We start from the raw sequence: 15,040 nt of genomic DNA on the forward strand, positions 1-15,040 counted from the left end.
TACACAAATATTTGCGTATTACAAAACACATATATTTTTCTTTAGCGATGAACAATGAATCTAAAATTTGAAATCACTTATTCAGACATCGCATAATACAAGCTAATGCAAATAGAATCTGTAGCTAGCGCACAGTTATTTATTCATAATTTAGCTATGCAAAACATGATCAAATCCAATACCAATTTTTACGGACAGGACAAATGATGGCAGTTATGTTATAATAATTTTGAAAAGATAAAGTTTGGACAGAACAGATTCCCTACATTTATTTAGAGAAAAAGGGAATTAGGAACACAGCCTGAACAATACCTCCAATCATAGTCAAAACTTCGCCCACCACTCCCCATCTGGAATTCTTAAAGCGAAGGTTACTTCCTTCGAGAGTTAAATCAACAGCGAAGAGGTATCAAAATTTAACGGGCTGCGAAATTTTAATCGGAAATTCCCATCATTCAACCATTTTGGTTTCGATTTCGCACGTGTTCTTTTCCTTTGTTCGATTATTTTTGCAGGTTTTTCCATTCAGTTTCGCGTCGTCCTATGTTATCTTCTCTTTTGCTCGATTTGATGAAACTTAAAACTCATCTACATCATTTAGACAATGATAATCCTTGAACAGAACAATCGGATTATTACTGAAGTCTTGGACCTTAAATTCTCTGCCGCTAAACAAGGGTAAGAAATTGTATTATAAATTTAGTACCACTTTAATCATTTACTTCTTCACTTCATTTATCTGATTTCTCCATCCACTTTACTTCATTTCTCTGCTTGTTGAAACTAATTTTCCTTTATCTCTTTGTTTACCTCATTGTTGATAATCTCATGTTTATTTTTTTTCTTGTTTACTTATTTTACTTGTTACTTGTTTCTTACTCGTTTACTTTTATTCCTTTCCTTGTTCACCTTCTTTTTATTTTGCTTATCTCGTTTGCTTTTCTCCTACTTGTTCGCTTTATCTTTTTTTTCTCCGGTTACTTTTTGACCTTATTTGTTTATACTGTTAACGCACTGTTTATCTTATTCGTTTCTATGTTGTCTCACCCGCTTATTTGCCTTTTATCACTTTTGTTTTGCATTTCGCATGTTTTTTTTTCCTGCACTTGTTTTCTGATGTACACGGATAATTACGAACCGGAAAAAAAGCTATTTTTTCTGGAGTTGAGCTTTTTCAATTTTCTTACTTTGTTTTACCTGAAAAGAAAACTTTACATCGCATTTTTTTCACACTCTGCACTTGTTTTTGGTCCATTCATGTTCCTTCGATTTGTCGGGACATTCTGAGCAATAGGTAACTTTTTATGTGATGTTATGGTTTTGTCCTCTGTTTACTTCCAGTCCCAAAATGTTAAATAGTAATGAGTGAAATATCTTGGCGACTTTTGTTTATAATTTATTATAAAAGAGGTTATTTACTTTCTTATCACTTGATAAGCAAGAAAGGAAGTGGAAAATTTCTTGCTTGTAATGTATCCTTTTTCAGGAATAAATTGGAAAAAGTGGATGTGAGGTTCGCCGATTTTGATGGCGTCGTTTATCACATATCGAACCCTGATGGTGATCGTGCTGTAATTATGGTTTGTTTTTCGGTTTCCATCGAACTTTGAACATAGTTTTAAAATCCGGATGATCTCGAATTAAAGCTACATTTGGGTGCTGTCATGGTTGATGGCAGATATTAAATGTGTAATCAAATAACTTCCTTTTTCTAGTTATCTCCATGTATGTTGTATGAAATTCTCGTTTCCCCAAGTTTAAAATTGTCTTTTTTATTTCAGCTCAGCATATCACTAAAATTTTACAAAGAGCTGCAAGAACATGGAGCTGATGAAGTAAACTTCTTTTTCTATTTTTATAACTTTGCCTTTGGTCTTTCGGAAGTTTAAAATGTGTAATACTTTAAACATATTTTGAACGATTTTAGAATAGGGCATGAATAATGAGGATTTAGAAAGTTTCTAATTGAAGGACGTCATTTAAAATATTGTATGTTAAACATTTTAAACATATGTTCTTCTTTGTGAAAATGAGATGTTATCGTAATGTGTATCTGTTGTATTTTAGTTATTACGTCGTGAATATGGTAAATATCTGTGTGCAACGCCGGAATCAAGTTATAATGTTTCGCTAACATACAATCTGAACGAACTGCCAAATGATTACTCAACGATTGTTAGCCAAGCTTCGCATTTAAAACGAAATTGTTTTGCATCTGTTTTCGAAAAATATTTCAATTTCCAATCACAAGGTCAAACGGGAGCAAAAAGAGCTGTAATCCATTACCGTGATGACGAAACTTTGTAATTTTTTGAATACTTTCAAAATTCAAACCTCAGCTGTCATATTCCATTTCTCATCTAGTTTGAGATGTAATTTGAAATGAGAAATGTGATTTCAAACGACTGTACGATCCTTACTATGAATTGTGAATTGATTTGTGATATTTTCACTTGAGTATAAATTTTTCTTTCTAGCGAGCACTATAACAAAATTGAAAAAGTCAGTAATTTCAGATACGTAGAAACAAAAGTTGATCGAGTTACCGTTATATTTAGTACAGTTTTCCGTGATCCGGATGACGTAGTCATTGGAAAACTCTTTTTACAGGTTTGTTCTCGTCCGCGAATTGTGCTAAATTTTTCTAATCCTCATTTAAGGTGCATCGGTACACTCAAGCCAGTCTTTCAAGATAGTAATTCTTAGGTATTTGATGGTAATGAGGATTTTAAAAGAATAATTTTGCTGATGATCTGCTGTAAAAAAACTGAAATATCTGCGGAATGGTAAAAGAAATTTTCTGATGAACAACTTGCAGAAGGAAAACGGCGAAAAGTATCATGAATTTTAGTGTGTAGTCTTTTCATACTACAATACCAGCGAAATAATAAAGACATAGTCCAGGCACTCAATAATTTTTCTGAGTAAGTCTCGAAAATAAAATGGGAAAATCCTTCTTTGCAGGAATTCCGAGAAGGACGGAAAGCATCGCAGACATCACCTGCAGTACTTTATACAGTAGGCGAGCCACCACTTGAATTACGCGACTGTCCCGATGCGCGTATTGGTGATAATGTTGGCTACATCACCTTCGGTAATTCAAACAATACACATTAGCCTTCTAACTCATTTTGGAATATTTATACTTATAAAGACATGTACGATCAAAATTAAGTGATTTTTATTGGTTACTGAAAGAGTGGCAAAGCGAATAAAGAGAACGGATGCATCATGTCTATTGATTCTTGCATTGCTATGTCAGCTGTTCAGTTTTTATTACTCAACTGGATATGATGTTAACCGTATGTAACTTTTAGTGTTGTTTCCACGGCACACGAATGTACAAGCACGTGACAATACAATCAATTTGATACATACATTTCGTGATTATCTTCACTATCACATAAAATGTTCGAAGGTTAGTAAATGAACAAAGGAATCAAATTTAAAGATTGATTTCTTTGGCGGAATAGATTATCTCAATATTTCGTTGGGATTTTCCCAAGAGTTCACCTTCTGTAACCTTGGATAACTGTGCGGTAGTATTTAGGACCATGGGAAATGAACTTTTGGAAATGTTTGTAAAAAGAACTCTTTCGGGTGGTTTTTGATGCGTAGAGCTTGATCGTCAATTTTATTTCAGTACATTCAGATCACAGAATGTGTGCGTTTATATCCATACAAATGGCATAAGGTGTTAACCGAGCTTTCCCAAAAAAACTGAAACTTATAAAGTTGGAGTAAAGATATGTTTTTGTTTCAGGCATATATGCATTCAAGAATGCGGGCGAGGACGAATGACTTCCTGAAAATTTTGAACCGAGCACGACCAGAAGGACGTGTAGAGAAGAAAACATTTTCGTACGTATTTGATTTCTTATTTTTCTGAAGTTGATATCAATGAGAAAGCATGGGATAGACATCGTTGGAAAAAATATGAGCTGCATTGGTAGACAAGCAGTTCAAGCCAGGAACAATATTTGGCATGAAAAGTTTGGATACTGATGTTGTTATTTATTTAGGTCATAAATTTTTGAATGGAATATATTTCAGATCTCAACTCAAAAAGAAAAATATTTCAGAGGACGCAGCTTTCAGCCAGTATAGAAGAGGGGACGATGTGCTAAAATGACACTACATTTTGAAAATGTATATATTGCTATTTCGATGTGATTGTAAAATTTTTTAGTTCCTTTAATAACAACACACGACGTTGTGGAAGATGGAAAAAGCATCATGACAATAATGTCCCGGGAGTTCTTTACTTTTGATAAATTTAATTAACCTTTAAAACCTTTTATCCTTATTGTTCTTTTCGGGTAACAACGTTGCAAATGTTAGGAGTAACCAACTTTCCTTATTAAAGCAGTAAGTGCGAACTTTGTAAAGCATAGCGGAAGTGAAGTGTCTTTATTTAATTAAAGTTTATAAATCGCAATTCTATTTTTAAACAGTACAGAATAAGAAAGACAGTTATGTGGAATAGAACCTTTTCTAGCACATTCAAGACATTTCCAAGAATAGCTAATATCCCAGGATAGCGCAAATTTAGTGTTGTCGAACTGCCATTGTAATGTACATCAAGCGAAAATGAGTGGTCACATCCTTCTTCAAGTAATTTCTAACGAGAAATCTACTTACAGTATCTTCAAAGAAAGATTTGAAATTGCTATTCCAGAAAGAGAATGAAATAGCAAATATACCATGTCTTTAGCTTCTTAACTTTAATTGCGGTAAATGTTAAATACTCTTAAAATTTGTCCTGTTTGGAGAAATATCCCAAAGTCTGACCTATTTCGGCAAATACTCCTGAAATCTGTTCTATTTCGGTAAGTGCTAAATATTACTAAAACCTGCCCTCTCCCACAAGATATATTACTTGTACGTGTAATACGTGATGTAACAAGAACGTTACTTTGTAAATGCAAGCAAGTACGTTGTCACCATCACGTACGCTACACGCTTGCTGGACTCGACATCAGCCGCTCACCGCCGGTTTGTACAGGCATGTATGTGTTCATGCACATGTGTGTGTATGTGTATGTGCGTGCACATCTATATATGTCTGTCTGTTTGTCTGTCTGCTTGTGCACGTATCATTGGGATGCCGCTATCGTGGGATGCCGCTATGGGGAGTGCGTTGCTAGGCAACTTGCATTTTGATTGGTTCTCATTTCACACAGACATCTGTTTGTTAGCGCCTTAACCCGACACAAAGACATATGAGATTAGTTGGAGTTTTGCCGTGGGTGAGGTTTGTATGTGTGTGTGTGTGTGTATGTGTGTATGTATGTATGTATGTATGTATGTGTGTGTGTATGTGTGTGTCTGTCTGTCTGTCTGCTAATTAGTTGACTAATTACCATTTAAATATCTCAAGTACTAGCATTTCAGCTTATCCACGTTATATGATAGTCGTCAACCGTTTGATCTCTGTCGGTTGCAGTGACGTTTGTCTTGATCACCTTTGCATACGGTTTTAGTTATTTAGCGTACTTTAGATATAGCTCTTTTAAATATTGTTATCAAATATCATTCGTTTCTAACCTGCAACCATTTTATGCTAATCTGACCTGAAACCGTTTCATGTATGACCTGAAATCATTTCATCCATTTAATACAGTGCATCCTGAGAAGGTAAGGGAAAGTAGTGAATGAAGAATTATGCGTATTCTATTTTTCCATTGCTGTTCAGCTAATTGCAGTGATACTGTAATGAGTGTCTCTTGTACAGCACTCTCATTTCATGTGCAGTACATATCAATCACCTTTTCTGCAGTTTTAGACAGAGTGATATAATTCTTATGGGTAGAATCAGTTGACTGGGCATAGACGTTTACCCGCCCATACAGCTTTCAATTCCCAAAAATGCATCATTCAATGAGACGACCATTTGAAGGGTCAGAAGTTAGCGAGCGATTATGGCATGTTTCGGGCGGGAAGGCGGGAAAACTCTTTTTATCATTTTTAATTTTTTACAAGTTCTAAAATGTACGAATAAGTAAGAATATTAGTGCGGTGAATCCTGGAAAGAATTGAAATGTGTAGGATGGTACCATACTATATGAAAAGCAGAAATACTTGATTTTGGAACTTATCTCGGTTTCTTTTGCTTCTATTCCATACTGACGCATTCTTAACTCGAGTTATTGCAGTGTATAGTTGTTGAAATCTCACACCAGTTTTCCATTTCGAATTTTCAGGCCTCCGTAATTTATTTTGCGGCAAGTTTGAACAGATAATTTTGGTGGTGCAGAACATAACAAGAGGAAATGACCGACAGGAAGGCAGTGATCAAAAATGCTGATATGTCAGAAGACATGCAGCAAGATGCTATCGATTGTGCAACACAGGCTTTAGAGAAGTTTGTTCATTTTGTTTCTTAGTCTTCTGCGATACGTTTGAAAAGTGATGGATCAGATTTGATGACCAAATCATTTCTAAGATGTGGATCAAGGGTTGAAATTCTGAGTGGGAAAGATTTGATTGGAAGCCTTATAGCGGTTTAGATTTAATGCACTTTGATCTTTGCGCTTCCCATCATGGAAAACCTTTCGAGGATAAACATTTTGAAATGTTTATCTTTTTGGTATGGGTGCTGCACCTTTTCTATGGCGCAAAAAACACTTCTCAGTTATTTATCCCTCTTTTAATGCTTTTCTAATGCTTTCTAATGCTCTTCTCCTTGTCATGGTATGAATCAGGCGATGGATTATTCCTTAACGTACATTGGGATATTGGAATTTGACATAAAACACGAAACGTTAAAATAATTTTCACGAAGCACTGGTTGTTGATGTTGTTGGATGTGTGTACAAAGTACGAAGTACCGCTCTAAAGAGTTTTTTTTCTAACTCTTTATTATATTATGTATCGGTTTCATATCTTTCATCGTTTAGTGGTCTTTTTAGGTACAATATCGAGAAGGATATAGCTGCATATATAAAGAAAGAATTTGACAAGAAGTACAACCCGACATGGCACTGTATTGTTGGGCGAAATTTCGGGTCATACGTTACACACGAAACAAAGCACTTCATCTACTTTTATTTGGGCCAAGTAGCAATACTTTTGTTTAAGAGTGGCTAATTTTCTTTTTGGTCTATTTCTCCTTTTTCTCATTCTTCCAAATGTTACAATTTTGCATTATTTAAACTAGTTTCCATTTGTTCTTATGTACATTACTGATATTATTAATAACGGCGACAATGAAATGGATCAAAATACATCGTTTTCATGAATTTTTTTAAAGAAATGTGGAAGTTGTATGGCGAGTCTCTTTCCGAATCTGGAGTATTTAGCAGAAATTTTCCGGACATTTTCTCTCTACATTTCTTGTATTTTGAATCATTAAAAAAGGGGAAAATAATTGCAGAAATTCACGCTGAATATTTAGAATTTTAGTGCCTTAATTTGGATACATACGAGCAGACACGCATATATGCACACACACACACACAAGAAAGAATCTCGTTACATGTGATTTTTCTATGATTTTTTTCCAATCGCATTAGTCGATAAAATACCATTTGAGTATTTTCCGCTATACAGGAATATACAAAGCAGGATTTCTAGTTTCCTATTTGCAAAATGTACAGATAATGCGATAGATTATTACAGCATTTTCTGATGTGGATGTAGTGAAATCCGAGTAATGCAAAGAATATTAGTGGGGTTTTCAGATTCCGTATTTATTAAACGCATTTTCTGGGATAATTTGATCATATGTAAAGTATTCTAGAAGATGCCAGGTTGAATGTTTTTCGTCATCCGTTTCTTTTCCCTACAATGGTGCTAAAACCTTTTTTCGCCTCATCCCACAGTTTTCCAGATTTCAATGGAATAATATCTGAAGAACTCGGGGTGCTAGCAAACTCTGTTATCGCGAGCCAGTGCATTGGTTCCAACACACTACCGGCTATTAAATTGCAGTGATAAATTACAGAATGCAAACATATGCTTGTACTTGATGCATCCAGAAAAAAAAAGTTTTCAATGTGGACATTGCGTCATGTTCAGACATACGCGAAATTCGTTTTTCTCGAGAAATTCTAAACGAGTAACCGAACTACTTTTCCATGTTCAACAATATAATGATGGCAAAAGAAGTAATGCATCTTTCACATTGGAAGGGATCAATGTAGGACCAAAAATGAACTTTTCTACCGATTAAATTCCTTTCTGCGGGAGTAATTGTTACAGGAAACTAACTGAAAACATTTGTGTCGAAATATTCCTATCCTATAGTTGATTGATTTATCAAATCTCGCATTATACAGAATTACAGTTTTTGAAAAATAAGGAAGTCCTTGTCGATAATTTATCAAGTAGCAAGATGATATACAACGTTGCAGGATTTATCTAATTCTCAGACGGATTTCCCTCATAATTCTCATCAGTTCCATATAATGCCATAGCCATCGTTGTTTTTCATTAGAGGATTTAAGTTCCATGATAACTACGAAAACGAACTAATCCAATATAACTTGTCAGCTTTTATTTGAAATTGGAAGTATTTTGTTGGGAACGTTAAATTTTATATTCATAAGGAATTTGTTAGTTTGATGCTTAAGAACTATGGTTATTGATTATTATTGACTATAATTATTGATATTAGTGATTATTGATAAAACAATAATAATATCTCTTAGTTATTTTTCCGTTACTTATTTTAAGCGTCGACATTAAATGTAAGAAATTCGTTAGTTTCGGCGCTTAAGAACTATGTACCAATGTATGATTACCGATTTGAATCAAATGGTTGTTCAAGAAGTTGATCAACTACAGCAGCAATTAGTTGCCGAGTATTAGACTGATCGATGTCAACGATTTCTTCAAAAACAAGATCCATTATCAAACGAAAACGAACCAGACAATTAGCACTTATTCGATACACTAAACTGTGATAAAATGCTATATATACTTGATATTTTTATTCTGGAGTTATCATTCATTTCTTTCACCTGTTTCTTCGACTTTCACTTTTCTTTTATAAATTTGAGTTTTTCAAAAATAATATAGTCCTCGAAACCTTAGACTTTGGAATTTCTATATCTGAAATGAGATGTTATGCTCATAAATAGGCGGACTTCTACATTTAAATGAAATTATATTTCGGAATGTTACATGAATAAAAGTATAAAAATTAGTATTGTATGAATAACAAACAAAATCATGCCATATGTAAATAAAAGTTGATATTGCATGAATAACAGAAAAAGTCATTCAATAAGTGATTGATGAGAAGGTCACGTAATACGTGAATAATGAGAACGTGAATGAAGAGAAAGTCGTTTAATGTATGAGTTCCTACGTATTACATAACTTTCTTGTCATTTACATATTGAATGGTTTTCTCATATACGTTATTAATGACATACTCATAAGAAAGATGACAGGTATACGAATAAGAAAAACATTGCTGCAATTATTATGTAATACTTTAGGATTTCGTGAATCAAATGGATGTCAGCATGCTCACATATATGCATATAGGAACGAAGGCTGACGTGTACAATTACGTAAATACGTACAAGTTAGCTGAGACATTCATATGTACACCCACACACAGACACACACATACACAGACACACACATACACATACAAAAGTACAAACACACATACACAGACACGCACACACGCGCGAAATCACAGCTTTCATAAAAATGATACAGAGCTGGTATAATTTCGCGCGTCTCGAATGGATCCTGTTTGTTTGGCAAGTTGACAAATGTTTGTCATTCTGATCACTTTTGGGTTGTAATTTTTGGTTTGTGAATTGTAATTTCGCTCTTGCAGGTAAGGCTCTCGTTTTAGGTCACTTTGATGAAATATTTTAGGTTGATGAGGAAGTAGTCGGTTAACAATCCACTCATCACAACAGCTATCATTGATAGTACCTTTTAGGCATGGCCTGAATATACGGTAGTCGCATAACGCGTCATTTACTGTAACTTATTGATCCGTTAGTTAGGATGTTCACAGGATGTTTCTCTGCATCTATTGGATACTGTTTTAGTTAAATCAAAAAATTTCGTGACTTTTGCTCTGAAATCTTAGATGATTTGATCTTGGTTGATACACATATATATTCATATATCAAATGCTGCCCTTATCTCCTGTTCCTCCCCCACTTCTTTCCGTTATACCGTTTTGCTTCATAGTTGAAGATTAAATCAAGCAATAAAGTTACCAAAAGACATCGATATATGTAAATGTCACCGCAATACTGAAATACTACGCAATACGAAATGCCAGAACAGTTTAATTGATATATGCATGATGAATGTTATGTTGTTTCCAACAGGTCTGTAGCATTTTTGTTAGGCTTTTAATAGTAATAGGAGGGATAATTACATTTGAAATTTAGGATTCAGTTTTATTAGATAAAAATTTCTAATTTTGTACAATTTTCTCCAGCAGCGTTTCGCACGTATTCAGGTTTGTTTGCATATTACCTACAAGCATTCGGCTGACGCAAATTGAAATGACGAATAGTACGACAGCAACGGCAATGCATCCATTAGTCCAGTGGGCTCAACGTGATAAACTACTTTATTTGACTGTTGAGATTGATAATGTGGCCGATCTCCAAATCACCGAAAAGTCTCTTCACGTTAAGTAAGGTTTTTGTCCAATTGACTATTAAATAATCGATATTGGTTCGGTGTGATTTGTGTTTAGTTTACAGATGTCAAGCGCTTCATTATATCGTGAAGCTGTGGTTTAGTGTCAGGGCTTACTGCATACATAGTGCATGCATGTCAGTACTTATTACATATATGCTTGACAAGCGTCATTCTGTATGAAAATTTCAGAGAGGATGTTTGCCATAAAAATATTGCTTTCGTTTAATATAGTCACGTCTACTCTAGTTATATTTATTACTTCATGTGTGATTGCTTTACTTGTATTAAAGGGGCACATATGGTGGTAACAAGACTCTTTATGAAGCAAATTTGGATTTTTATGCGGGAGTAAAGACAGATTACCGTAAAATTGCTAACGGCAGACATTTGGAATTGGTTATCAACAAGGAAACACCGTGTTGGTGGCCACGATTAGCTAAGAGTAGTGCTAAGGTTTGCTTCTTTTTTTTTCTTTTTTTGTTAGTGTACCTTGCATTCCTGTAGAAACGCAAACAATGTTTTAGTCAGAACTTCGGTTTAAAAGAATTTCGGTTTAAAAGAACCTGAAAAAGAATTTCATTTGAGGAAGAAAACAAGGAATGAAATGAAATTAAACGAGGATGACAATACTCCTTTGTCACTCCCTTTCGTCATATGTATTCAAATCCCATATTGATCTGAAATTTCGCGATAATTAAGCATGTAATGATTATTTCTAAGTTCGGCTATATTTTTCTTCCCTTTTTACAGCTTCCATGGGTGAAGGTTGATTTTAACAAATGGAAGGATGAAGACGAGGATGAGGATGATATGAATAGTGGTGATCTCGATTTCCAAAATTATATGTCTAAGTTGGATGCAGGTGGTGCTGGTGCACCAAATTTGGATGATTTTGACGATGATGATGATAAAGATGAGGATGATGACGGTATGCTTCATTTCCTTTAACCCCAAATTGCTTCATAGCATCAACTGGTAGTTTATTTCGAAAGTGGGTTCTTTTGGTTGATCTTATTTAAGAATTTTTTTCCAGAAAACTTTGGGCTTTTTAATGTAATTTCTCTAGTATAGGTGTAAGAAATAGGAGGTTAACGTATTTTTGACCGTGTTCACGTCGGCCTTCCTTTTGTTATATGTATACAAATGTAATTATTTCTAAAGAAAAAAACTATTGATTGGCTGCATTTCTCTTCCCTTCAACACGGTGAAGAAGCGGAGAAGGAAGTTTTTAATCTTTACAAATTCTAATTTTTCTAATGCATTTTACAGATATGCCAGATCTAGAAGATGTTGATGACGAAGCAAAAGCAGGAGCTGCAGCAGAGGAAGAAGAAAAGAAAGATAAGGTTGAAGCTGGTGATAAGGAAAAAGGGGTTATAGAACAGTCCTAAATTGCTTTTCATCACCCGTTCCCTTTTTATTTTTTTCGCAGTGTTCCACATAATCTTGAATGGTATACCACATTTCTTTCTCATTTTATGCTAATTTTCACTGATCGACATCAAAAGTTTTGTGACGAATTGTATATGCTTGTTCTCGTTTCCCGGCGCAGAAATGAGGTCAGTATTGGCTACTGTTGGTAAAGTCGTCAGTTATGTTAACGCTCAGGCATTGTTGACCGCAATTATATAAGGGAATGCTTTGAGACGGCGAAAAATAGATTTTTGGTTAAAAATTTAATCTTTATAATGGCATTTATCACTGAGTAGAAGATGGAGGAATGAGATCTCTAAATGGTTTTTTCTTCAGTTGTTTTCTCAGTTCAGTTGATCATTTAGTTGGTTAAGGTGATTTTAATTTAAGTTGCCATTAAACAGGCATACAATATTTTTTGGAATTTTTAATCTGCTCTTAGGCAAACTGTTTGTTTTGGCCATCTTAATTCAGCCTAATGTTTTAAAATGGATTCATTCTTTATTTTTAGCAGTTGATGGACTTGATGTTCTTTTTTTGTCTTAATGTGAAATATCGGTTCCTTCAATTACTTATTATTACCATATTAATGAAGGAAATACTTTTTATCATTTTCTTCCTTTTTTTAATTTTGTTGGAAATAAAGTGTTATTTGTTGCGAAGCATCATCCATTTTAGTTGAAAGTAAATGCGTAATATAAATACATCATAAAGTATTTGTATTAAACGAGTTTTCAGGCTTTTTTTTCTTCGTTTGTTAGAATATTTTAGATTTGTTAGAAATACCCATTGAACTGTCGATTTCTCCATTCTTTTCCTCTTTACCGCCATTTTTACCTCATTCTTCTGTCCACTCTTTAGCTCTGAGTCCATTATTTCAGTCCTGAGTCTAATATTCCCTCCACCAAATGTTTCGATTAGTTTTCAGGTCATTAGAATGAAGCTAAGTTCCACACAGCATGAGAAATTAGTGGATGGTTGCATTTTCCATCGGGGGAGTGCAAAGAACTTGCGAGTGTCGGGAAAGGGGAAGGTTGAGGACGAAGTTTTGGAAGAAAAATACCATAAACGGGGGAGTTGTGTGGTAAGGTAAATCAGTCTATTAGGTCGTTTCTTTTTTAGTTAGGCTTCTTAGTTTAAGCTTTTCTTAGTGGTTTCTTGTTTTCAGAAAACAGGGATCTATTGAGTTTTGCAGATTAACCTTACCTTTGTTGAATGATTTACATCGAACGGAGCTTACACTTATAAAAAAAACATAGGACTTATGTATGGGCACAGAAAAAAAAATCCTCAAATGTATTTTAAAACATTTGAACTTTATACTAATAGACAAGCAATGACAGCGATATTCTTTTTTTTTTTTTTTTTCGTCCTTTGCCAACACTTGGAGATTATCTGTTCAGATCGACAGGATATCAAAGAAATGAAAAATCTTGTTGTTTTTTTGAATGTTTTCGTTTTTTTTTGGTTTCTATAAAAAAAGACGAAAAAGGAAAACATGCCTTGGAGGTAGTACTTTTAGCTTTCATTATTATTTATCACTGCCGGAAAGAAGAAAGCTTAAGGTACAAACATTCATTAATAATGATGGAAAGTTAGTTGAATGGTTCATATTGAGAGTTTACACTCTTCTTCTCTCTCATGTTGATTCTATTTTTATGAATAGCTGTAATCTAATATTCAACTTATCATTATTAGTAGATTTATTCCTGTGCATCAGCATTTTCATTCGATATTTCCCCTTCAAATTTTTGTGATCGCGAAGCTTGGGAAATGGGGTAATTAAGACTGAGGCAGTAGCTTCATAAATTAACAGTTATCGATTATTCAGGATTTCATTATATTGTTATCCACTATACGCGGGAATCAGTTGGTATGATTTATGCTGATAATCATAAAAGTTTTTCGGTATGATTTATGCTGATAATTATAAAAGAGTTCATACATGAGATATTATGGCATCCTTATTTTGACTATTTAAAAAATAGTATACGATTGTTTCGAAGTACGAAGTATATAAGTATATATAATGGGTCACTGTATTAAACTGTACTAGGATGAAGATGATGGCCATTGATAATCAGTAGCAGTTCATTTATTTCTAATTACTTTGCAAAGGGAAAAAAATGCCTTGACAGGTTTCTTCATTTTTTTTTTCTCGTAGTATTTTCATTTCTTTTTTTTTACCTTCACTTTTTGCTCTCCATTTTTTTCGGTAAAGATGTTGAATGTATTAATATGAAGTATTTAGAAAATCATTTCAAGAGTGCTATATCATTGTAATTAACAAAATGCTTACATTAAATTTACTACTTTATTTGGTATATTCTGGGGTCCAGAAATTGATAAGAACGATGAATGACATAGGCAAGGTAATGAGGTGGAGGAAAATTTTTAATGGTCAGTTCGTTGTATTTTGGAGCTTCGTTGTTTGTTGCTGTTGTTGTTGTTATTATTGTTTGTTTGTTTGTTCGTTTGTTCATTGTTGTTGTTGTTTGTTTATTTGTTTGCTTATTGTTTGTTTCTTGTTGTTTGTTTGTTGTTATTTATTTGTTTGTTTACTATTGTTTGTTTGTTGTTTGCTCGTTTGTTATTGTTCTTATTTATTTGCTTGTCCGTTTGTCGTCGTTTGTTTGCTGTTGTTTGTTTGTTGCTTGTTTATTTACTGTTGTTTGTTGTTTGTTCGTTTGCTATTGTTTGTCTGTTGTTTGTTTGCTCGTTGTTTTTGTTTGTTGATTTGTTGTTTGTTTGCTGCTATCTGTTTGTTGTTGTTTGTTTGTTTGTTTGTTTGTTGTTGTTTGTCGTTTATCTGCTATTATTCGTTTGTTGTTTGCTTGTTGTTTGTTTGTTGTTGCTTGTTGTTTTATTTGTTGTTGCTTGTTTGTTGTATGTTTATTTGTTTGCTGTTGTTGCGGTTGTTATCATTTATTTGTTTATTTGTTGCTCGTTTGTTTATTGTTTGTTTACTGTTGTTTGTTTGTTGTTTGTTCATTTGTTT

General features: G+C 33.8%; 6 protein-coding genes across 8 annotated transcripts; 5 read left to right on the top strand and 1 right to left on the bottom strand.

Moving 5' to 3' along the window:
• Positions 1–596: 596 nt before the first annotated feature.
• Positions 597–4,254, top strand: LOAG_07408 (the record flags this gene model as incomplete). Of its 2 annotated transcripts, none has more annotated exons than XM_020447423.1 (9): positions 597–678; positions 1,487–1,580; positions 1,782–1,835; positions 2,068–2,303; positions 2,517–2,610; positions 2,965–3,094; positions 3,318–3,418; positions 3,764–3,861; positions 4,083–4,254. In XM_020447423.1, 9 exons carry the CDS (start codon positions 605–607, stop codon positions 4,105–4,107), a joined length of 906 nt encoding a protein of 301 aa, XP_020306438.1. The 2 variants fall into 2 exon arrangements, with proteins under 2 accessions (XP_020306438.1, XP_020302343.1); XM_020447422.1 differs by having other exon boundaries at positions 605–678; positions 4,054–4,132.
• Positions 4,255–6,192: 1,938 nt separating this feature from the next.
• Positions 6,193–7,979, top strand: LOAG_07409. Of its 2 annotated transcripts, XM_020447424.1 has the most exons (3): positions 6,193–6,364; positions 6,912–7,059; positions 7,832–7,979. In XM_020447424.1, the coding sequence occupies exons 1-3, from the start codon at positions 6,273–6,275 to the stop codon at positions 7,844–7,846; spliced, it is 255 nt and encodes an 84-aa protein (XP_020306439.1). In that variant the 5' UTR covers positions 6,193–6,272; the 3' UTR covers positions 7,847–7,979. The 2 variants fall into 2 exon arrangements, with proteins under 2 accessions (XP_020306439.1, XP_003142990.1); XM_003142942.2 differs by lacking the exon at positions 7,832–7,979 and having other exon boundaries at positions 6,912–7,455.
• A 1,196-nt stretch (positions 7,980–9,175) lies between these two features.
• On the top strand, positions 9,176–9,864 carry LOAG_17298 (hypothetical protein; the record flags this gene model as incomplete). The annotated part of the gene is made up of 2 exons (XM_003142943.2): positions 9,176–9,680; positions 9,841–9,864. Exons 1-2 carry the CDS (start codon positions 9,462–9,464, stop codon positions 9,862–9,864), a joined length of 243 nt encoding a protein of 80 aa, XP_003142991.1. The 5' UTR covers positions 9,176–9,461.
• LOAG_17299 (hypothetical protein) lies at positions 9,687–12,705 on the top strand. Its single transcript, XM_020449959.1, has 5 exons — positions 9,687–9,799; positions 10,442–10,621; positions 10,920–11,082; positions 11,380–11,557; positions 11,899–12,705. Exons 2-5 carry the CDS (start codon positions 10,488–10,490, stop codon positions 12,018–12,020), a joined length of 597 nt encoding a protein of 198 aa, XP_020306440.1. The 5' UTR covers positions 9,687–9,799; positions 10,442–10,487; the 3' UTR covers positions 12,021–12,705.
• A 274-nt stretch (positions 12,706–12,979) lies between these two features.
• LOAG_07412 (hypothetical protein) lies at positions 12,980–13,301 on the top strand (the record flags this gene model as incomplete). The annotated part of the gene is made up of 2 exons (XM_003142945.1): positions 12,980–13,131; positions 13,238–13,301. The coding sequence occupies 2 exons, from the start codon at positions 12,980–12,982 to the stop codon at positions 13,299–13,301; spliced, it is 216 nt and encodes a 71-aa protein (XP_003142993.1).
• A 1,050-nt stretch (positions 13,302–14,351) lies between these two features.
• Positions 14,352–14,525, bottom strand: LOAG_07413 (hypothetical protein; the record flags this gene model as incomplete). Its single annotated transcript, XM_003142946.1, has 1 exon — positions 14,352–14,525. The coding sequence occupies one exon, from the start codon at positions 14,523–14,525 to the stop codon at positions 14,352–14,354; it is 174 nt and encodes a 57-aa protein (XP_003142994.1).
• Between the last annotated feature and the right edge of the window lie 515 nt (positions 14,526–15,040).

Source organism: Loa loa (genome assembly GCF_000183805.2).
Source record: "Loa loa unplaced genomic scaffold supercont3.59, whole genome shotgun sequence".
Lineage (NCBI taxonomy): Eukaryota > Metazoa > Nematoda > Chromadorea > Rhabditida > Onchocercidae > Loa > Loa loa.

Coding starts and splice junctions, on each gene's coding strand:
- LOAG_17299 (XM_020449959.1), top strand. CDS start 10,488: ATGACGAATAGTACGACAGCAACGGCAATGCATCCATTAGTCCAGTGG. Junction 10,622..10,919: donor GAAAAGTCTCTTCACGTTAA/GTAAGGTTTTTG, acceptor CTTGTATTAAAG/GGGCACATATGGTGGTAACA. Junction 11,083..11,379: donor TAGCTAAGAGTAGTGCTAAG/GTTTGCTTCTTT, acceptor CCCTTTTTACAG/CTTCCATGGGTGAAGGTTGA.
- LOAG_07409 (XM_003142942.2), top strand. CDS start 6,273: ATGACCGACAGGAAGGCAGTGATCAAAAATGCTGATATGTCAGAAGAC. Junction 6,365..6,911: donor GCAACACAGGCTTTAGAGAA/GTTTGTTCATTT, acceptor TGGTCTTTTTAG/GTACAATATCGAGAAGGATA.